This window comes from Prunus persica, chromosome G6 (assembly GCF_000346465.2).
Source record: "Prunus persica cultivar Lovell chromosome G6, Prunus_persica_NCBIv2, whole genome shotgun sequence".
NCBI classification, from domain to species: domain Eukaryota; kingdom Viridiplantae; phylum Streptophyta; class Magnoliopsida; order Rosales; family Rosaceae; genus Prunus; species Prunus persica.
In genome coordinates this window covers 12,139,911-12,164,344 of record NC_034014.1, presented here as the reverse complement: position 1 = coordinate 12,164,344, position 24,434 = coordinate 12,139,911, and the positions used below count along the sequence as shown (strand labels likewise).

The 24,434-nt window shown below is 36.4% G+C and overlaps 2 protein-coding genes across 8 annotated transcripts; both read left to right on the top strand.

The window, feature by feature from the left end:
- LOC18772632 (protein IQ-DOMAIN 1) lies at nt 572-9,878 on the top strand. Of its 7 annotated transcripts, none has more exons than XM_020566119.1 (9): nt 572-744; nt 837-898; nt 1,611-1,748; nt 1,936-2,052; nt 3,564-3,803; nt 5,306-5,533; nt 7,069-7,182; nt 8,313-8,802; nt 9,210-9,878. In XM_020566119.1, exons 4-9 carry the CDS (start codon nt 1,969-1,971, stop codon nt 9,362-9,364), a joined length of 1,311 nt encoding a protein of 436 aa, XP_020421708.1. In that variant the 5' UTR covers nt 572-744; nt 837-898; nt 1,611-1,748; nt 1,936-1,968; the 3' UTR covers nt 9,365-9,878. The 7 variants fall into 7 exon arrangements, with proteins under 7 accessions (XP_020421708.1, XP_020421710.1, XP_007205221.1 ...); XM_020566121.1 differs by having other exon boundaries at nt 1,611-1,817; nt 9,210-9,822; XM_007205159.2 differs by lacking the exon at nt 837-898 and having other exon boundaries at nt 9,210-9,822.
- Nucleotides 20,955-24,001, top strand: LOC18774547. Its single transcript, XM_020566822.1, is given in 3 exon segments — nt 20,955-22,253; nt 22,255-22,637; nt 23,397-24,001. Coding segments are annotated over 2 exon segments (1,113 nt in total). The 5' UTR covers nt 20,955-21,503; the 3' UTR covers nt 22,618-22,637; nt 23,397-24,001.

Sequence of the window (24,434 nt, the reverse complement as noted above, 5' to 3'; positions counted from 1 at the left end):
TTGAAGCCTCAGCTATTTGGGATGACTTAAGAAGACTTTAAGTAGAGGGTTGAGTGTTTGATAAAAATAAAGGCTTCTTGCGCGCACAAGACCGCTTGTCAAGAGACTAGTACTAAATAATCAAGCGTACTTTAAGTGATTTTAAAATTTTAATCATATTGGCCAACGGGGTTTAGTTCAGTGAAAAAAAAGTTTTGACTTGCAGAGTAATAATCTCTTATTCAAACTCCTATAATACTTTAATAATATATGTGAAAAATCTACCATATTTTATAGTTTAAACTATCATTTTCATTAAAAGAATGACAGAATTTAATAATAATGGATTGCTTTTTCACCTGATGCAAGGTGAATGCTAACGTATGCACGGGAAAAAAGCATCACCAAAACCGGTGAACGTGGGCTCAACCAATCAATAGATTCGATGGGGGTGGGGCTCGCATTCGTCCCGTGATTGACTCTGTCACTCTGTGGCCTCATGCGTGACAAGGACACGACCATTCCTTCACCACCTAATACGACGCCGTATGTCCGAAAAAGTTCTAATAACCTCCCGGGGCACATTAGCCGAGACCGGTCCTCACTCCCTGCCGGCCTTTTTTTTTATTTATCACATTTGGCTCACAAACTGGAGAGCTTTTGAATGAAGCAAAATAAAAACTGTTGCTCCAAAAGCTGAATTTTGGTGAAAAAATACTCCAAAAAGAGAGGTTTTGACTAATTTGACCCATTGATAGATCAAAGGTATCTACCACTTTTCTCCCATTATTCACACAGCTTACTCTTTCTTTACTGGTCTCTCTCTACTTGTGTGTGTTGAAGTTTCCGCCTTGCAGGTGAATTGGGCTTCGTAAGCTCGTGATAGGTGGATCTGCATGGTTTAATTGCACAATTCTTTGTATGTTTTTGTTCTTTTATCAGTAGTACATTTCAAGCTTTGTTCCTTTTTTGGGATTTTTTGTTTTTGTTTCGAGGGTTTTGTTCAAATTCGTTAGAAAAGTTGGAATATGGGTCCTTAGAAATTGAGGGACTGAACTTGGGTTTTAGTGGGGTGCTTAGTAGGTCTTCAAAATGGCTTTGGTTGATCCCAATTTGGGTTGGTAAGGTTTTATGCAGTTAGGGCGTTGAACTATCAATTGGTTTGCAGTAAAGATGTTAGTTTGATGAAAATGATTGGCTATCTGTGATATCGTGAGCGTTTTTGAGCTTCTTGCGTTTTAATTGAATTCTCTGAAGTTCTTCTACTCTTCCTATATAATTCATGGAGGAAGTAATAGTTAAGCAATTTGGTTCAGAAATTGTGAATTTTGTTAACAAGTACATTTAGTCTTGGACTCTTGGCTGTGGAAGTTACAGGATCTGTATATGTGATGTAACTGTGTTAAGTTCCATTATCATTTTCTATAGTGTAATATTGCTTGCATATGGGTCTAAGGATATTTCACATCGCCATAGTTGGGCTTAACTTCCATTTTCAGAACCTTTTATGTTTATGGACCGATGATAAAAATTGTTCTTGTTGTCCACTTTGATTCGTGTCATATGTGTGGTTACCTGGCTCCGCATTGGTTTGAAGTTTCTATCTTTTTTTAATCATTTTTTTTTTATAGATATTTGATCTTTTGAAGTGTCCACAAGATGAGGAGGTTGCCTGGAGTTTTTGGTTGGTGTTCCTGGTATATTCATGTTTACTGAAGTGACTGTTCTATGGTAGCAGTAGTTCCTTGGTTGGAGGTCGGTACTGATAGGTGAGAGGCCGGGGGATGGAGCATTTGTTGTCTCTTGACTTAGTGCAATTTTAGATTTGAATCCTTCTGGTCAAATTTTTTTTTTTCTTCCCGTTTTTACTTGTTGGCTGTAAAGTAATATTTTAGTCAATAATAACTTATTATATGTGTACTTTCAACTTAGTTCGTTAAAACTTTCCCTTAGCAGGTGTATATTTGGTTGAGCTCAAGTGACTGCGCCATGGGTGTCTCTGGAAAATGGATTAAGGCATTGGTTGGCTTAAAGAAATCAGAAAAGTCACAGTCTTCAGAAAGAGATGAAAATGTGGGTACCATATCATTCCATTACTAGTCTTAGACATCTTACGCTTCTTATTTATAGTTGTTTATCTGGTGTCTTGCTAGGTTGGATAAAGAATCAATCACTTTTTTCTTAATCTTATTTGAAATCTTCTGGAATATTCTCACATTCTCCAAACATATAGATGTGCCCCATGGTTATTTGATTTGTGTTTGAGAATTTAATTTAGTGTATGCATCTTAGTTACTCATATGAAAATAGTACAGAATTTTTTCTTATGTTATCTAGAGCCACTCTCACATGCTTGGAGATAGCTGGGTTTCTTGGGTAGATCATGTGTAAGTAAAAAGCTTGAGAGTTGGCAATATAGGATGTGTGTTATCCACCCTAAGTAAAGTCCAGTTTTGTAAAACCATTTTTTTTTCCCCCATATCTTGGGGGGTGTGGTTCAGCAGGAGAAGGGTGGGAAGGTATTGAGGCTTTTTATTTGGATCTATCAAGTTCAAGGCTTTCTGTTACTAGTTACAGGCTCTTTGGGGTTATGTAGTTTGAGTCTGCCCATGACAAAAGCAAAATGTAGGGAACAGGAGAGGTAGAGGTTATTATTTTGGTTTCATCACAGTTTCTCTTTTTGTTACTAGTTGTAGGCTCTGTTGGAGTTGTGTAGTTAGAGTTTGTGCACAAATTAAACTAAGTGGTGAAACTTGCTGCTAATTGCTCTCGCAAATGTAGAATTTTTTATTCCGGTGTTTAGAGATTATAGCTTTAACTCGTTTATTATGTAGGAATTGTGAACATATCTTTATAATGAGCACAAAATTTTTAGGGATGGTGAAAAGATTTTTCCCATTGTGGAAAAAGTACATTTCTTGGTCAGACTATATAATTTACACTAGTGATGCAGTGAAGCTGTTAAATTCTTTTGTGTGTATATCTCGTATGTTAGAATAAAAAGCAGTAGTTCCATAACAACCTAATAGCTTGAGCTTTTAGTACATTGGTAAACCAATAAATTATGGTCTCATAGCAGCAGATCTTGAGTTCAAATTTCTCCAACTACAACCTCTCAGTTTATGTTGAATTCCACATGTTAGACTCTCTAGTGGTGGGGAGAAGCATACACTGAAGGAGAAGTGTTAGATTGTAACAGTAGTCCCCATATTAATACCTTAAGCTCTTTAGAACAGTGCTATGCGAAAAGGAACTTATCATGTCACATAGTTGCTACTTTTGAATGTTTGATGGGTAGTTTAGATGAGGATAAGAAAGACCTTGCCAGGCCCAGGTTGGTTGTTTAGCTTTTGCTGGTTGGGCTTCTGCTCCATTGTAACCCCAAAAAAAAAAAAAAAAAGTACTTATCAATGTACAATATGTTTGTTAAAAAAACAAATGTCATGTAACCTCCAGACTTCAATTGGCCTATCCTATGAACAACTTGAGAAACTCTAAGGAAAGTTGAATATGGTAATATTCCATGTAGTTAAAAGGATCAGCCTGTCTGACTTATTTCTTTTTATTTTTTATAATCCTTGCAGAGAACAGCTGGTAACAAGTTTCGGCACAGAAGAAAGAATTCCATTGAGATTGACTCTAGAATTCAATGTGAGTTTGATGCAGATGCTCCTCCACCAGTTGGAGTTTCCAGTACTCAATTAAACATAGATACTGTGGGTTCACCTTCTGGTTCACTTCAAGTACATGATGTACAAAGTGAGCGGAATGTGAGAGAACAATGGGCTGCCACACGCATCCAAACAGCCTTTCGTGGGTTTCTGGTATTAAATTTTCTCATCCTATTTTCACTTAGTCAGCAAAGCATAATGTTGTATTGGCTTTTTCAAGTGGATTTATATTCAGACTCCTCTTTCTAGATGTCTCTATGCTGCAACTTTGACATTCAAGCTTTTAAGTTATTGTGATACTGGATTTAAGATTCTTCTAATTATTACGTAGCAGTAAATATTAATTTAACATAGATAATGAAGGTTTTGAGGATTTTGTCTGCATGCATGCACACGTTTATGGACTCTAATGTAATTAGAACTTGGAATTGCATAACATGTTATTGGTCGAGTGATAAAATTCGAAATTTCCACAGCTGTTATATAGTTTCTGCAATCACATGCTACATTAGGGGTCCCATATGACAGATAGAAGAGAGAAGCGAGAAGCGAGAAATATATTTTGAGATTAAGGGAGCATCTGCTTATTGTGAATCCCATAGCTAATTAAAAGAAAAACATAACTTAAACAAAAATGATTGTCTGGAATATTTATCCTTATCAGATGAAAGTGGCAAATAAATTTTTATGTAAGATATACGCTCATGATAATCAAGCAACCTCTTTCCTTTATGCTCTCTTTTTTCACTTATTATTGAATTATACAGAACCTCTTTCGTATATGCTGTCGAAAGAAAGGGGAAAAAGTTCCCAAACCCCTTCGTGATACCTCTCTTTTGTGTGTCTGTTTCATCTTTCAAATTCTAACTATGTTTAATACTTTTCATCATCTTGTTGCCTTAAAAAATCATTTACCTTTTAGCAAGAAGGGCTTATAAACTGAGAAACAATAAATGCCACCTCTCACAGTCTCACTATGATTGAAGTGAATTAAAATCAGTAATGCATGCAGGGAAAATTTATTATTTAGTAGAATCTCTTGGATTGCTTGAGGAATAATCATAGGAGGCAGTGAATGGTAAAATAACTGTTGTAAATATCATAGCAGGTAGGATGGAATGAATAAGACAATAATTTGTAAGGAGTAATTTGAATAAGTACTTTTTATTAATATCATTACACTCTCCATAGTAGATAGAGGTAAATGATGATGAGCAACTTGTTTGAGTAACAGGAAATGTAAAGGAGATGTATTTTATTAGGGATAGAATTAGATTTCTTGCTTCTCTTAGGGTGTTGTTGTCTAAACCTTTTAGGGCTTTCCTTATAGCATTACTCATGTCGGTTGGGCGTGAGTTTTGCAAGGAATGCTGGTTGCTAGTTGTGTTTATACTTTGTATTGGCTTGTCCTAGGTGGAATTGCTTGTCCATCTCCTGTTGTATTTCTTTTCCCTAGCATAATATTAATAACATTACCTAGATAGTTTCTAATTATCTTTCTGTTCTGCAGTCTGCCTGGAATATAGTACATCTTCATGAAGTTTGTGTTTTGCTGACAGTAGCCGTATTTTATGCCTCCATATAGTTTGAGTTATTGATTCCATTTTGAATTTTTAACTGTGATCAGATTATAATATTTTGGTGATTTATGTCAGGCTAGAAGAGCTCTTCGAGCTTTAAAAGGATTGGTAAGACTTCAAGCCCTAGTCAGAGGCCATGCTGTGAGAAAACAAGCTGCAATAACTCTTCGCTGTATGCAAGCTTTAGTTAGAGTTCAGGCTCGAGTGCGAGCAAGGCGCGTTCGCATTGCATTGGAAAGTCAAACGGTTCAACAAAGACTTCAGCAACAACTTGCAAATGAGGCTCATGTTCGAGAAATAGAAGCAAGTATTAGTACCATTGTCTGCTTTAATTACATACACAATATACCATGTTCAGATGATATCTTTACTTATATGCTTTCTCTAAATTTCTGATTTTTAATTTGATAGGAAAATATGAAACCCCCATGTGGGAGCCAAATTCCTTAATAGCACTCTGATTTTTCGAATTTTCCTTTCCACCCCCTGAAACACTGAAACATTGCAAAAGAGCTAGGTGTCGGAAAATAAATGCGAAAGAAGCTGGGTGGTGATTAGAGAATCTCAAGGCATTTAGGGAGTCATTAAAAAATGCCTCTTAATTTAATCATCCCATGTAGAATAGCATCTCTCTCTCTCTCTCTCTCTCTCTCTCTCTCTCTCTCTCTCTCTCTCTCCCTCCCTCTATGTTTTTTGTTGATTCCTTGACTAGCACTATCCTCATCCTGATTTTCAACCCTACCCAACCACCTACCTCCTTTTTCCCACCCTGCCACAATTTTGAAAATTCTAAACCTAACCTAATTTTCTTCTTTTAGATTCCTTTTCAACTTTGAATGGCATCGCCCATCTGGGAATTCCCCACCTGCCGTATCTTGGCCTGACACCTGTCTTCCATGGTAGGACCCCATCCCGGGGTGCTAACAAGGGCAGTGTTGTCCTAGGACCTAGGGTTTCTTTGAAGTATATAACCTCTAACTAACCTACTTTCAGGTTTTGGGACCAACTCGGTTTGCATGAATGTTGAGCAAGGATTAGGGATGAATTATAGGAGGGTGGGATATGTAGGATGGTATTTAGTAATTAGAAATTATCAAAAGGTCAAAATAGAAGAGTGACAACAATTAAGAACATTTGAATTACAAGAGAAAATCTAGATGACAGCATTAGAAGGAGAGGAGAAAATTGAGATGATAGCATTATAATTACTCCACAGTATATAATCTCATCTCAAGTAAAGAATGGTACAACTAAAACATGGAGAATTAGAATGTACACAAATCAAGATCCAGCTGGGTAATTCCACCGAGCTGTTTCTCATTGTTAAGCAAAGTGCATAAGGTTTATGGAAGTCGGAAGAAGGCAATAATCTTTGAGGCTGCTTTTATGTTGAACTTGGGGAATTATGAGGTAGGGTTAGGTTTTTGTTTTCTATGTGGGGCATCTGTTTCGACTGACTTCAGGGTCTCTATCCGATATACTTCTAGATAGGAAGGCAGTTGGTTAAATTTTTGGACATTTTGGATTTGTGGTAGTACTATATTTCCTTTTGTTGTATGTGGTGTACTCCTTGCAGTGATGAATTTATACTTTCTGTTCAATAAAAGTATATCTCTTCTCAAACGAAAAAGAAGAAAGAAAAAAAATGGAGATAATTTTGCATATTAATGATGTACAGATAATTCTGCAATATCGCTGCCCTAGCTTATCAAATGCCGTTATGCTTGATATAAGCTCTTGTAGATGTACATCCATGCTCACCTCTTCCATTCTTGTTTCTGGTTAGCATCCTAGATCTGTGTAGGCTTGTTGATGGCGACTTATTCTGACTGTTGCAGGAAGGATGGTGTGACAGTGTAGGATCTGTTCAAGAAATTCAAGCCAAGCTCTTGAAGAGGCAGGAGGCTGCAGCTAAGCGTGAGAGAGCCATGGCATATGCTCTTGCTCATCAGGTGACACATGTTAACTGCTCGGTTGAGTTTTATGAAGCAGCATTTTTTTTTTCTTTTGTTGCTGAATTTGATTGTGAATTGCAATAAAAGGAAGATTGAAGGGAAAGAGGAGATACTGACCAAAATTTAGAAAGGAAATGAAATACAAATGCTAACACAGATGGAAGGAGGAGAAACTTCAATGTAGAAACATAACAGTCTGGGGTGGGAAAATAGCGGCTTCAGTTTAGGATTTTGGGTTTTAATATGTTATCTCTTTATTATAAAAATGATAATTCGTTATTATGATAAATAAAATAGTAATCACTGTGCTTGGAACCAAAGAAAGCAATCCAGTTCAATTGAAATGAATTCATCATTTGCAAAGTCTTTTGTTTCAAACAGAAGGTTCAATTAATAGAATTCGTTTGATGTGGAGCCAGTTACTTTTAGAATTCAATGTCATTAGACAATCTTGTCACGTTCTGTGGTCTCTGAATTACACATCCAACTGAATTTTATAAAACTAACTTAGAGGCATTTATGTGAGGGATTTTAAAGCCTTATTTTTATTCCCTTAAATTAAAGTGTACATCAGCCATCAAACGCACTCTTAACAGGCATTGCAGCCCTGGATGCTTAGATTTCTTTTCAGATAAGTTTTCAGGTAGAAGTAATAGTGTTCCTTATCAACTCATTGTAATTAGCTTTCCTACTTTAATAATATTATGTTTCTTTTTAAAAAAAAATTATGAACAAGACTTCTCAGACACTTTATCAATGATACTTACAAAAATATGTGTCAGAAGTTTTTCAAAAAGCATATACTGGGTACTCCAACATGTAAAGAGCACTTTGTCATTAAAATATGACCCATTTTAGTAAAATTGTATACAGAAACATAAAAATTGAGGTCATACCTCTAATTTCCTATTGAACTTTGTTAAGGGTGAAGGAGCAAAATTTACATTTTTTAAAAACATTTTGATGTGATTGATGCCTTTTGTCATGTTATTTATGGAAATTTAGCACTCGTGCACACAAGGGTTGTCTCAGATCGGCTGCATTAATCTTTTAGTTGTTGTCCTATAATGAGTTGTTAGAAGCATTCGCCTCCATGGACTTACACATAACATATTCGTTTTCTGTAGTGGCAAGCTGGATCAAGACAGCAGCCAGTTCCCTCTGGGTTCGAACCAGATAAAAGCAGCTGGGGTTGGAACTGGTTGGAAAGATGGATGGCTGTCCGTCCCTGGGAGAACCGCTTTCTAGATATTAATCTTAGGGATGGAGTAATGGTGCATGAGAATGAATCCATTGAGGGTAAGAATGGCGGTATATCCCAGTTAAAGTCTGCTGGCAAGAGGCCCCTTTCTTCAAATATTCAATCAAATCTTTCAAGTCAACAGGTTGGTCCCTTTAATTCCGATGGCTGTGATTCTTCACCTAGTAAGTCAGCGGGCATGTTGGAAGCATCCACTACCCAAATGGGCAAGCCAAAGTCCAAACCATATTTGGAAGATCCAGTTGAAGAAGGAAATTCAAAACCTGGTATTAGTTCAAGATCCCATAGTAATCCAAAAGAGAGATCCACAGAATCAGATAAACAAGCAAAGAAGCGGCTGTCTCTGCCTAACAGCAGTGAGTCTCTCTCTCTCTCTCTCTCTATATATATATATATATATATGTGTGTGTGTGTGTGTGTGTGTGTGGGCATTCTCCCACCTAAATTTCTGTACTTGGAAAGATGCCTTGAGCTCCTTTATGCGAATTAGCAACGCGTTCAGGCATTTCTTTATTACAACTTTCTGAAGTTACTGTTGGGTTTTGACCTCATTCTCTGAAAATGTGCATGCCTTCAGATAGGTGTATATGCTTGTAGAATAAGCAGGTAGCATCCTAGAGCTGTCATATCCCCCAAGTAACTTTTCTTAAATGCTGCATTGTAATTCAAACAATGCGCTATGGTGTCTATTTCCGATCTTTCAGGAAACCAGCAGTAATTATGCTGCTCAATATTTATTTGTTTCTTTATTTGGTTTGATCAGGGGGAGGTCTTGGTTACCAAACTTCCAGACATCCTATTAGATCTAATGTCAAAGGTACGCCTGGTTCTCAGAAGCCCATCAAGACTAGATCAAAACCCAGTGGAAGAGGGGACTCAAATCCCACAAAATCAGTCTCACAAGCTGTTGATGCTTAAACTTAAATGTTCCACGTTTAATAACTTTCATGGCATTTCCCGTTGAGGTGCTTCTTGTTTTAAATCTGTACATATGGAGCTACATTGTGGAGACTGTAACTACTTCGCTTTTGTTACGGTCAAATCATTTCAAAGTGGTTTCACTGCAGCGGTGTCAAAGATGGCTCAGTTTGTGATTGTTGGAAGGAATAAGACTAGTGGGATCAGAGTGTGAATTGGTTGTAATCAGCTGTGTTTAGTGTTGTTAATTATGTTAGCATATCGGTGTTTACTATTTAAATGTACAATTTTCATAGTAGTTGGCGTCGACGATTTTCATTAGATCTGTGTAATATGGTTTTGCCAATAATGGATCTGGGAATTGGGGTGAATATAATGTAAGTGGAAACCTGTAGTCATCATCACTGCAAATATTTAGTAGAACAATCTGGGAAATGGCTGCCTGAAACTTCCGTGCATATCTTGTATATCATTTTTGTCCTTTGGTTATTCTTTTACAATTATTGTTTTCTTATATGCCATTCTGTGTCAGGTTCTAGATTGGATCTGAATCCATATATCCAAACAGTCTGGGAACTTATTAGAATGTACTAATCTAATGAGAGATAACGAAATTACCTCTCTCTCTCTGTGTATTCGACCATTTTCCACTCTAAAATCAACTATTGGATTTTGATTCCATTTTTTCGTTTAGTTTCTGTTGCTGTCTGGTTTTTTCTTCTTTTTTTTTATTGGTGCTGGCTCTGGCTGTTCTATTAACTCCAAGGGGGATGACGTCGTCTTGCCGATCTCAGTCACAAAAGCCACAACCCACCACCGCCTATATGATTGTCAATTGGAAATCCTCTCTTTGAAGGATGGGGCGGAGTAGGTCCGATCTAGTGGGCTAGGTTGCTATGTAGGGTTGGGTTGGGTGGAGGCTACGTTGAAGCCGTGAGAAAGGGATGATGGGTCGGGGAAGTTGGGTGGCCCGAGAAATTCGGTAGGCCCTTACGGCTCCATTAATGCTATGAAATATGGGACATTTTGGATAAGGTCAAGAGAGAAATATTTTTAAAAGAAGTCAAAATGGATAAAAATATTATTATTTATTTTTGAATTTTTTAAGGAATATTTTACATTTGCATGTCTTCGGTTTGAAAGTGAATGGGTTTTTCTGTCTTTTTTGAAATTTTTTTGACTTTTTTCAAAAATGAAAGTTTTTTTGTAGCTAAAACTTAAATTTACTTATGAAATATTCATTCTCTATTTTAATTGATCTCGAAGGGATGATGATCAGAGACAAAAGTTCATTAGAAAACAATGAAAGCCTCGAAAATAGGTATGTGGCTCCAATGACTATAAAAATATCTATATCCTTTACAAATTGATGATCATAAATGAATATTTTTTTTTTCATTCTTCTATAATACATATATCAAGTGTTACGATGATATTAAACTAACTATCAACAATATAAATAAGAATTTACCAAACTATGTAATCCAATAATTTTTTTATTTTATTTTTGGAACACATGAACCTACAGTTCAAACACTAAAGGATATGAAATTATATAAGTTACAAATAAGTGGTTGTGATAAAGTAAAATAAACTCACTTAACATGCCACAATGTTTCCCTGTAGAGACCGAAGATTATGACAATATTCTCCTATTATATTATACATAGATGCAACTATGATTCATCTTAGGTAGTGTTTTCATTGCATATTTATGGAGACTTACAATTATATGAAAATAAATAAAAATTATGAAATGTTTGAAGTATATTGCCATAAGCGGTTGATCAAGGAATACCTAAGAACAAATCAAAGAGATGTAAAGTATCATAAAATACATAAATTACTTAAAGAAAATCTCTAAGAATTTCAATAGCTTTCAATTGATGTGTTTTTTTGAAATGAAAATTATCAAAATTTTCTCAGTGAGTACTTTGATTAAATTCTGAATACGAATTCAAGTTCAATATCGTCGCAACGTTTCAAACTTATGTATGTAAGAATATTTAGGATCCTTGAAAAGTCTATGAATTTCTTTTATAGCATACATGAAATTGTATGAATGACTAATTATTCCATGTAATATTTCAATGCTCTTATCCTCATAAAGGGATACAAATGAATAACGAGAAACATATGTCTTGGAATGATGATATTGAAGCAATTTTTATACAAGAATTACCAAAGCGCATTGTGCAGAAAGCATGTGTGATATCAATGACGTTTGTGTTGTGGTTATCAAATAATTGAAGTGTGCTACCATTAGGGGGAGCATCCAAAAAATTTCTGCAGAAGTTTTGATAGCAAATTTCATTGTCTTCATCTACTTCTCACCCTCTCTACTATTTTCCCGTAGTTAAATAATATGATTGATATTATATTGTCTTAGATTAAAAAACAAGGGCAAAATAATCCTTACAATGAAGGTGAATTTTATAGTGTCATGCCAAGTCAATTTTGAATGCTCACTTTGAAGGGTGTTATGATTTGAATGTTTGTTTGAGCAACTCTAATATCCTCCGACAAAAGAAGAGGCTAGGTGTCACTAGACCAAATAATCATCAGCGATAAATTTTTTCATTTAATCGTTTGTTTCCTTATTTTCTTAGGACTCATAGTATAAATTTAAAAATTATAGAATTTGAGACATAGTCCTTTAGGATCTATCTTGCTTGTAATGCTTTAATTAGTAATTAAATTGAATAAAAACTTCTAACACACTCTCATTGTAATTAGCATCACAAGTTTAAAATTTATGTAGCATCCTTCATGACTATTAATGATACTAAGATCAAGATTCATCCATTATAGTCGTATAGCTGTATTTATCTATACAAATATTAAGAGAACCTCCTCTAATGTGAAAAGAGAGCATAAAAAAAAATCTCAAGACTTCTTGGTGTTATTTCTAAACACGACCCTTCGTTTAATTTTTCTAGATTATGATCTACTTGATTTTTATTCTGCGTATGTCATGTCATTTATAACCCCTCCAAAGGCTAAAAATGTCGTATCACATTCACATATTTTCCTTTTCACTTTTTTTGTCCGTATATGCTGCAAACAACATAATTTTATCTTTTTCTCAGAACCGAGTAACTCCTCTTCTCCCTTCAATCATTCCTATTTGTCCCTTGTAAAGCTTGTTTGGATATATAAAAGCAACACAATTATTAGTTATATATATATATATATATATATATATTCGATCATTGGTACAAAATAGTTTTCAAAGATAAACAAACAAACTAATATGGCACCAAATATAAAGAATAAGAGTGAAGGGAGAATAAGATTTCAAGGATAAGCAGTTACTCACATTTATATACTGTTGGAAAACTTAAAAGACTTTGAAGCTATTCTATTTATATTTGTTTGTCGGTAACTTTATTAATCTTGATATGAGAGTTCCTTGTCCTTACACCGACAATAAATTTTTCTATTGGGTTTTCTATAGTTTTGCCTCTTGAACTATTTTACTATTATCCATTTACTGCACAACTAATTTTTTCGGTAAATTTAGGACACGCATTTGAAAAAAATACCCAATTTAGGGCCTACCGTCAAATTCTTAAGGATGCCATCCACTTTTCCGTTAGATTTTGCACATGATAGGCACGTGACCGAATTTTAAGGGTAAATTCGTCAATTCACGTCCAAAGCTCGTCACTTCCCTCCTTTTCTTCTCTCCATTTGGCCCTAATTTCAGAGCCCCAGATTCTTAGTAACAAAATCATAAGCTCGTCACTTCCCTTCTCATCTTTTAAGAGAACAAAAAAGATCCATCAGGGCAAAAATCTAAGAAAATTTGTCGGAAATGCGGTGAAGCTAACCAAATGATGAAATACAACAAATGTGGAAAAGATGCTCTAATAAGGACATCTTGGACCGATTTGAACCCTGAAATGAGGTTCTATGATTGTGCTAGAGAATCGGTGAGTTTGATTATGTGAATTTGATGAATCTTTTAGTTGTTTGTTTTTTGAAATGAACAATGATGCAAAGAAGTGACGGGTGTGATTTGTGGACTCTTGCGAAACATGAGAAGCATGGAAGATCAAGTTGCAGAGAGCTAATATGAAAAGGTTTAGGTTTTGGCTTGGGACCTGTTTAATTGTAATGTTATTTATGTTTTTATTTCTAAGTTTTCGAAACCAAAAAGTAGGGTTGGGAAAAAACCCGAATTGGAATTAATTGAGCCATTTAATTGTTCTAACCCAAATATGCAGGAAATGAGTGCAAACTTGCACACCAAAACAAGAGCTCTAACCACTCCCTAACAAACCAAATGTTTTATTACATAAATAAATAAAAAGAAGGCATCCACACTATCCACACATGCAAAAATTCATAGGGACTGCCTCTAAGGCCTTGCCCTCTTTGCTGGAGATTTATAACTTATTGTTGTATAAAGGTTACAACTGACTAAGTTTGTGATTCCCCTGCATGGATATACACAGCATGCTGTGATGTCCCTACAAATCCTGTATTTTGATTAGTTCATGTCCCTCTACAAGCATTTTGAGTAGTTTCTCTCCCCCCAACAGAATTTTGAGTTGTGTCTTTGCCTCTAAATCCTCCTCTAAATCCTCCACCAATATTTTGAGTAGTGATGCCTTGGCCTCTCAATCCTCCTCTAACAACCTGCATTAAATGATCACATAAAACAACCATAATGTCATACCATGCTTAGCAGTAATTTTATTAACATATCATGAGAATGTGATTATAAAAGAACATAACTTACTTGTAGCCTTGCCCTTTTCACTGCCCTAGTAGTAGCTTGGGAGCTTGCAACTTGGCTATTTTCGCCTTAGGAGCTTAGCTATTTGTAGGTTGTGACCTTCTTTTGCCCTGCCTTGACCTTTGTGCATTATTACTAGTACCTTTCCCATCTCGACGACAATTACTAGTATTGTGAACTTCTTAGCCACATCTTCTACAGTGTTTGATTATGACATACCTCTTCAATCTAGTTGCACCTCTTAGAGCAACTCCACCCATTTGTCCTTAGCCATGGCAAGGGTGGAGCTAGGGCAGCCACTATTCACGTGAATAGTGGTTGCCCTTGCAAATAGTAATTTGTGTTTCCACCCGTTGCCTTAACTAAGGGCAATTACTATTCATTTTTTTGTTTTTTCCTCATATTTTTTAATGAAAATAATTAATTTGGGTAATATTTTCAGATAAGATTTTCGGGTTCCTATGTGTCAAGACTATTCATAATCAGATAAAATTTCCGGATAAGATTTTTGGATTCAAATTTCGGATGAATTTCAAAATTCAAATTTCATACAAATTAGGGTTCAAATTTCGGATGAATTTCAAATTTCAGATAAGATTTTCATTCAATAAAATCAAGCCACGTGGCATGTCTATCTTGCCAAAATTTTCTATAAAACCAGAGTCTCAGCTCATACCTCTCACACCACATCTTTCTATATTTTCATTTCTCAGAGTTTAGAATTCATACTTCATTCATTCTGAATGGAAGAATTTAGGAGATGCTTGGAGAGGCAAGAGAGAGAAACAAGAGAGAGAAATCGTAGAGCAGATGAAGTCAATGAGTTGCAGAGACAAGTCGATGAGCAAGTTCTCATAGCAGTGACTTTGCAAGAAGAAGAGAACCAAGGTCGCCGACGTGGTTCACAAGTCGGCCGCCGCCGGAATGTGGAAAGACATAGGCATTCTCGGGGTAAGACAAAAAAAATAATTATGAAAATGCAATTAACCTTACAAATAAATTAGAAGTGCAAGAAAATTAAGAAACAAGTGGAAATGCAAGAAATATTAACAACATATTGAAAATGCAAGAAATATGAACAAAATATTTAAATTGCAAGAAATATTAACAAAATATTGATAATGCAAGAAATATGAATAAAATATTTAAAATGCAAGAAATATTAACAAAATATTGAAAATGCAAGCAATATTAACAAAATATATATATTAGGAGATTAAACTTAATAAAACAAAAATTATAAAATACTTACCTCGTTAGTACGATTTTCCCCACTTCTATAGTTGTCCATCGCTTTTGCTAGGGCAGCTCTCCATTTTCCCAACTCTTTATTCAGGATTTTCCACCTACTGGATGATGCCATCTCCGTACGACTAGACCCCGGAATTTTTTCACAAAATTCAGCATGAATTTTTTTCCACATATGAAAAAATTTCATCTCATTGCCGGACACGGGACAATGACAAATTTGGAGCCAAGCCTCACACAAGGAAACATCTTCCATGGTGCTCCAAGCCCCTCCGGTTTCGATAGAAGAAGCCATAAAAATATGAAATCAAAATGCTAGATGAAAAAGAAGAAAATGTTGAGTGAAAAGAGTGAATAATAGTAGAAGTATAATGAAATGTAAGAGTATTGGTGTTAAAAGTGAAGGGTATTTATAGGTATTTATAGAAAAAAAATATCAGAATTTTTTAGAATTTTTAAAAAAAATTTACGATTTTTTTTCATATTTTTATTGCCCAAAAAAGCCTCAGCCGTTGGATTAATTTGGAGAAGCAGATCGGAAGGCTGGGGAATACGCGCCAACGGTAAAAAAATTTGAACCAGCGCGCGCTGACGTCAGCGTGACGCGAGTGCTGACGTCAGCAACACGCGAGTTGGACCTGGGGCTGGTCTCGCCTTCGGGCTGGCCCGAGTTGGTGGGTCCCACACCACCCCCGGGCCTGGGCTGCACGCTGGAGCGACTTTTTTTTTTTTCCTGCCCTCGCCTCGGGCTGGGCTGCAACGGTGGAATAGCTCTTAGGATCTCATCTGGCTCTCTCACTCTAGATTTCGTTGGCCTCCCAACTTGTTTGTCGTACACAGGAGGCTTGATTAGCCTGCGACCTTCCAGCTTGTCTATCTCTTAAGCTTCTCATAGTAGTCCAAAAGATTTGCATATTGTTCCTCAATTATGCCTTGTATCTTTTCAGCTGACATTTGCTTAGCTTTATAGACCTAACCCTTAGAGACATCAATACTGTAATTCTTTCTCACCAATGCCATGAAATCTGTTATTGACATCTTAGGATCCTAAGCTCCTCTTCAAACCTTGCAGCCAACCAACTTGATGTTGCAAATCTACTTGTTTCCTTTATGCCATAAGTGTGATTAGGCACAAATTTCTTCATCCTAACAGTAGGACCTCCACCAACATTTGAAACATACAACACCCAACGACGAAGGCCATCATCAGCTTCACCATCACATTTAACTCTTAACCTATGGGGATCATTCTTTAGAAACCTCAAAGGTCTAGCACAACTATTGGCATTTTTTTATGGTTGGTAATTCAAGCCTTAAAAAAAATTTGGGCTCTCTCAAGTCATGATCCATGTTGTATTGCTTAACTCTTGAAGCTCTTATTTTGATCTTGCCTCTCACTTTAAGAACTTCTTCATTCTCTTCTCCACATACACTAAGAATGTCATATGTAGCATACTCATCATTTGATGCTTCACTTGGTTCCTTAGACTGGTCTTCATCAAGATCTTCAATTACAACAAATCTCTCCAACTTGTGGTCAAAACTGCAGAAAAACCTTTTTCATTTTGTCCAGAGCTTTGAGAGAAATTTTGTTGTTGTTTGTAGCTAATAAGAAGAAGAGTGAAGGGAAAATATGTGGATATCACTCCCTAATCACCTTTCTCCTTCTTCTTCCTCTTTAACCCAAACAATCATACCAGACAATGACGACTATAAGGAGCTTGTAAAAGCATATACCAATAGAGTGTTAGTTAGATTGGGCCGAGCCTTTGGTGTGCTCCCAAGTGGTGCTAGGTTCAAGCCCCCCATGATACCTCTGTGTGCGAGTTTCTCCCATCCATTTCTTAACTTTGGCCAAAAAAAATAAATGATTAAGAGCATATACCTTTGCATTCGAAGTTTTAAATTTGATTCCCCCTTCCTAAATATCACTTATATTAATAATAATAAAAAACCAAACAATGAAGACTATTATGATAACATCTTCCATGGTGTAGATCTAATTCTATACAATATTTTATTGCTGGTATAAATATATTGGAGAAGTTACCATATTTTATTACCGATCTAATTCTTCCTTGGTGTGTGTATGTGTCTACGTTTGTGTTGTTGTTGTTGGAATAGATGCTTTATTGAGAACAATATAAGCACCTTAGATTATCTCTAAGCGAGAAGTCAAATATCAAACATTGAATTTGAATTTGTTGGCTTATGTGGCAATTTGACATATAACAAAGTTTTACATTCCACCTGACATGTCTGATTAAAATATTATTTTATTACATAGTGTTTATATTTAGGGAGCTTCACTAATATACCCAAAATATGAGGTGAAATTAAAAAAAAAAAAACCCCACATGGAATGCACTTAAGAAACACACCTAAAACTCATTTATTACATAAGAAATTAGTGTTTAAGTTCTTATAAATTACATGACTGCCATTGATCAACTTAAAAAAGAAGCTCAACACAAACAACTTAAATAGCACCCAAAACAAGCCTAGCCCAATTTTATAAAAAAACCCAAACAATTCATTACAAACAAAACGTCTTGAAAACTGTAGCTTCATTAACGTGTCATGTTAATTAATGACTGTAATGTTCCACACCTTTACTGTCATGTTGATTAATTATTGTAATGTTCCAGTCTAGGATAATAACACTGCTTTGTCATGTTGATTAATGACTGTAATGTTCCAGTCTAGGGTAATAACACTGCTAGTTTTCTATGACATCTTATTTCTAATGCATGTTTACCCCTGTAATGTTCCAGTTTAGGGTAATAACATTGCTAGTTTCCTATGGTATCTTATTTCTAATGCATGTCTACCCCTGTAATGTTCCAGTATAGGGTAATAACATTACTAGTTTACTGTCATGTTGATTAATGACTGTAATGTTCCAACATAGGGTAATAACACTACTAGTTTACTGTCATGTTGATTAATGGTTGTAACGTTCCAGTTTAGGGTAATAACAATACTAGTTTCATATGATATCCTATTTCTAATGCATGTCTACTCAGGTAATGTTCTAGTCTAGGGTAATAACATTGCTAGTTTCCTATGACATTCTATTTCTAATGCATATCTACCCCTGTAATGTTCTAGTCTAGGGTAATAACAATGCTATTTCCTTTGACATCCTATTTCTAATACATGTAATGTTCCAGTGTAGGGACTGCTAGTTTATTGTCATGTTGATTAATGCTTGTCATGTTGCTATTTCTAATACATGTCCACCAAAGAAAAGATGACGAAAGAACAAACCAGACCAACTCAAAATAAGCCGAGCCCAGATTGTTAATACTATTATGTCATAGAAGTACATTGTTAATACTCTGTCGTAGAAGTACATTGTTAAACAAAAATGAGGTTCATAACTGAAATAGTAACAAAAGATAAATTGATCATCAAAGCTTAAAATACATTTTGAAAATCAACTAAAATCCGAAGAGAACACATTATTGAAGCAAAAGATCAAAAATCTCAAGTCCAAACCAAACGACGACGACGACGACGATGATGACAACGACAATGACGATGTGGCGCCAGATGAGTAGAGCTCGAAGATGAGGAGTAAAGCTAAGAGCATCTGATCGAGGTTTGTTCGAGGTCTTGAACAATTCGAAGAAAAAAAAATCAATAGAAGCATGATTTTAGAACAAGAAATCGAATGTGAAATATTGAAAATTGTAGATTAAAGATGAAGAATATAGTTGGACCTGAGACTGAGCTTCAACGGAAGCTCCTCTTGCTCCAACACCAGAGAAAACACCAACGAGAAATGAGATAATAAATAAGATTTGGTTTTTTGGCAGATTTTGTTTTTTTGGCAGATCTGGTTTTTTGGCAGATCTGGGCATATTTGGTTTCATGGCAGATTTGATTTTTTGGCAGATCTGGGCAGATCTGATTTTTCTCTCTCAAATACATAGTACAAGGGCAATATAAGTATTTAATACACACAAATAAACTAAAAAACAACTATTAAATTTAAAAAAAAATTACAACTATCAAATTTATAGCTTTTAAATGGTATAGGGTTTCTTTATAAGACTATGTCTAAGATTGGGTATATAACTAAATTTCTATTATGTTTATTACTTCCTAGGCACATTAATTGAAAATATAAAAAAATAATAACATCACAAAGTCAAACGGCCAAAAATAACAATAGGAGAGAGAATTTGTTATTCCACGTAGGATTTAACATTTCGGTTGAAGTTAGTTTCAACTATTTTGTCTACATGCTAAAAATGCCACGTTGAATTTAACATCTCCCTCAGAGATGCTCTTAAGAAATACAAAGAATGAGAAAAAGGGTCTTAAATCCAAAAGTGAGATGCTTTAATGTTTTAATTTAAATCAAGCTAATTTTGAATTATTTGAAAATTTAAGCATATTTTGTTATAGAACAATAAATTAAATTTTAGTTGAGGGGCACTCAAATAATTTGAAGGCTCCTTCAATAAAAGGAGATTGTAACAATAACTTATGTTGCACAGACACGGGTACGGGGACACAGAAACGCGACATGGTGATACGGAAAATCTCAAAAAATTAGAACACGAACATAGCTAGGACACGGCAATTAAAATAATAATTAATTCTCAATACTTCAATGTCACATAATTCCATAAAACAAAACAAATAACTCATATAAAATACCAACAAAAAAAAAACAATTAAAAAAATATAAAAAATACATCAAAACATAAGACTTTTATTATTTGTTGTGTTTCTCTTTTAAAAAAACACATAAAAAAAGATTCTTCACCTCACCATCAAGTCCAACTCTTCTATAGTTATGGAGAGAAATAAGAAAAGAAAATAGAAAACATAAATAAAAGCATTTGAAAACAAAGGAAAAAAAAATTGCAAAAACACTCACCTTTGCAAAAGCTGGAGAAGAGGAGAAGAGCTGCTGCAACGGAAGAAATGAAGTGAAGTGGCTGCTACTTTCGTGAGATTCATTTAGGGGGGTATATCCAATTCAAACTTTTAATGACTTTTATAGAGTTTAAAAGTCTGGAGGTATTCAATTTAGACTTTTAAAGAGTATATAAAAGTCTAGTGGTATTCAATTGTGACTTTTAAAAAGTATTTAAAAGTTTGGTGGTATTCAGTTATGACTTTAAAAAGTATTTAAAAGTTTGGTGGTATCCAAAAAGTTAATGACTTTTAAAAAGCTTATTAAACGAATGAATTTTCTATACTTTTAAGGCTAATTGTTAATAGCAAAAGTCTTGCCAATTTACTAGTGACTTTTAACTCTATGAAAGTATTTAAGAATTTGCCATCTCTATGAAAGTCACTTACTTAAAAAAAGTCTTTATAAGTATAAATTGGATACACCCTCCTTAGGTTAAAAAAAGTCTTTTTTCATTTTCAACCCATCTTTTTAAAAATATTTCAAATCAGTCCACTAAAGTTTTAAAAATCATATTTAGACCCCGATTTTTATTTTTAAAATTTCATTCTAGTCCCTACCGTGTCTTGGACGTGTCGGAACCGTGTCATGACAGCATTTTGGAGTATCCGTACCACATAGACAATAACTATTTAAGTTTCTGTGGCATTTTTTTTAAAATCTATTTGAAAAACTATTTACGATAAGAATTAGAATTAATAAAGCTGAATAGATTTTAGTAAAAGCAAAACAATATTTTACGTTATAAATTGCATGACTTAAATCTGATTACCTAAGACTGAAGGTCACATTCAAGAGAGTGAAAGTCAAATTTCCCAAAACGAAAAAATAAAAATAAAAAAAGAAACAGAAGAAATTTTTGTAGGGGTTGTATTAATGATCTGTAACAGCGCCAGTAAGATAGGCCCCTTCCCTCCGACCAACAAAAAAAAGATAGGCCCCTTCCATACAACAAACTGGAATCATCAGTTTCCTTCTCCAAATCCCCCAAATCTCATTTCTCCCGAACTCTCTCTTTCTCTCCCACTTCAAGTCCACTGGAGTCGTTCAAGCAGCAGCAACAGCCTCCTCAGCCTCCAACCACGCCCAAACACAGAGAAAACAGGCACACAATTCCAGTCCACCAGAAGTCCCATAGAACCTCACCTACCCAATCAGCCACCCCAACCGCCGCCGCCTCCTCCTCCTCCTCCCTGGCATGCTCCTCCCATCCAATGTTCTCCTCCACCCCATTCCTCGTCTCCTTCCTCCTCCTCCTCTCCCTCTCTCTCCTCTTCCTCTTCGCCCCACGCTTCCTCCCCCCTTCCCGCCCTCCGATCCCCATATCCGCCTCCGACGAGCTCGACGACCAGATCCTCTTCAACCGCGCCCTCAACCCTAACCCTAGAAAACCCAAGCCTACATTCTCCCACCTCGCCCTCGATTCGAAATCCTCCAAACCCAAGATCGCCTTCCTCTTCCTCACCAACTCTGACCTCCACTTCGCCCCCCTCTGGTCCCTTTTCTTCTCCAAAACCAACTCCAATCTTTACAATATTTACGTCCATGCCGATCCCGCCGCCAACGTCACCCTCCCTCCCGGCACCGTCTTCCACAACCGCCTCGTCCCTTCCAAGCGCACTTACCGCGCCTCCGCAACCCTCATCTCCGCCACGCGCCGCCTCCTTGCCTCTGCTGTCATCGACGACCCTGCCAATCTCTTCTTCGCCGTTTTATCCCAGTACTGCGTACCCCTCCACTCCTTCCGGTACGTCTACAACTCGCTCTTTTTCTCCACCACCTTCGACTTGACCCGACCCGCCACCGGCTCCGACGCCGAGTTGGCCCAGATGGGCCTCAAGGTCCGGCCCAAGAGCTTCATCGAGATCCTCTCCAAATCGGCCAGTCTCTGGAAGCGGTACTCCGCCCGTGGACGCTTCGCGATGATGCCGGAGGTCCCGTTCGAGCAGTTCCGGGTCGGGTCCCCAGTTCTTTCTCCTCACCCGACGCCACGCGCTCGTGGTTTTGAAGGATCGGGCGCTGTGGAGAAAATTCAGAATGCCGTGCTATCGAGAAGACCAGTGCTACCCTGAGGAGCACTATTTTCCGACGTTGTTGTCAATGGCGGATCCGGATGGGCTAACCCGTTACAGCCTGACCCGGGTAAATTGGACGGGTACGGTAAAAGGGCACCCGTACACTTACCTAGCCGGGGAAGTGTCGGCGGAGCTGATTCATCGGCTGCGGAAATCGAATTTGTCGGAGTCGTACCTGTTCGCGAGGAAGTTCTCGCCGGATTGCTTGAAACCCTTGTTGGGTTTGGCCGAGAAGGTCATTTTCCGGGACTGAGATTCTGCTCATTCACTCTGGTAAGCGCGTTTTTTTTTCCACATTTTGTTTTTTTTTTTCCACATTTTGTTTTTTTTTTTCCACATTTTGTTTTTTTTGTTGGTGTGAGTTAGCGAGTTGACTCAGTGGAGTATTTGGTCAGTAAACAGTATCCCGGGACAGTTAGATTATTAGGTAGAGAGAGATAAGTCCAAGTCATAATCAATTTGCAGCTAGGGTAGTTCGGAAATGGGTTAGATTAGAGCCCATTATGCTAGAAATTTAGTTTTTTTTGTTTTGTTTTTTTTTGTACAATTGATATCAAGGATCCGGAAATTGAATCTAGAAATTCGGGTGCAGGGATAAATACTTTTACGAATTTGAGCTGCAAGCACCTTGCATGCAAGTAATTAAGTTTAGTTGGCAATAGATTTACAAACCTTAAATACCCATTTGGTAATTTTCAGCTTGAAAATTTTATTAGAATATAGAGGTTTTGTGAGATTTAGCGGATGACATTGTTCTTGTGCGAAGGGACAAGGAGCAAAACAGATAGTGAGAGAGTTAGGTAGCTTCAACCTTCAAGACTCGAGAGCTTGCTTGTTGTGGGATGCCACTCTAAAGCTCCCTTTTTTAAATGTTTGGACCCTACGCCTGTCTTTTTCTCAGTCCTTGCTTTGAGCTAAAGTCTAAAGAAGGGGTTTTTTTTCAAATTTTCTTGCTTCACATCATTATGTGTTTAGTTACAATTGATTTGAAACAACACTCAACTGAGTCAAATGGGTTATATGCATGTGCAGGTGAAAAGAAAAAAACCAGTGAAAATGTTGTTTTCCGAGGGGGTGGTGAGGATTTGGCAACAAGTTGGAGAAACCGAGTGGGGGAATAGGGTTTTGGAGAGGCGTAAGAATTTGCCCCCAAACTTTTAACCCATAGGAAATTCCAACTGAGTCCTTTCCTCTCGAACAAGATAATATAAAAAGGGAGAAGAACTTGTATATCGCGGGTTGTTATCCGCAACCACCCACGTTCGGCCAAAAAGCAGAGGAAAAAGAGAAACCTCAAACCAGTCTGCCACCCACTAGTGTCAAAGTATTGAAAGGGGAAGCAAAGCAAGCAAGGTACCTCTTCTTTTTTTTTTTTTTTTTTTTTTTTTACTTTGGGTTAAAACTAAAAGAAAATTGGTATTTTGTGGCGTGATGATATAGTGGTACCAGCAGACATGGTGTAGTGTATGTATAGCAGTAGGTCCTTTGTCTTTTTGATGCGTGTTTTGTACATATTAGAAATGGAATATTTGTACGGTGTAATACACGACAAGAAAAAAGGGTCTCCATTGAATTTGAGGGGCCTAAGAGTAATGAAAATGTTTATTATATTTACCGGGAAATCGTTTCTTGTCAAATTCATGTGAGGGCTTTTAGTAGAATGTGTAATTCAGATTTATAATTTTAACGAACATGCGGGCCCACTATTACGATAGCATTAAAAAGTCGCTGGAAATATTTCTCTACTTTTGCCCTTTATGCTGTTCTAGATAACTTTTTGCAATTTCAAGCAAACCAAAAGAACAGTTCCCTGGTATATACAATTTGCACCGTCTCCAGACTGTCTGCATTGAACAAAGATTTCTATTTAGGAAATAAGAGGTGGTGTGTGTTGTGTGTGTAAATGAAGGGAGAGAGATCTGGACCATCTGGTCAACGTAATTTTTTATCATCAGTAAGTACATGGTGTTAGATAGAACCAACACCGCGTACTGCTGACGAAATGGAAGGTTCCTCTTTTCCTTTGTAAAATAATTTATGGGCATGTTTTGCTTTCCTTGGATCATTTGC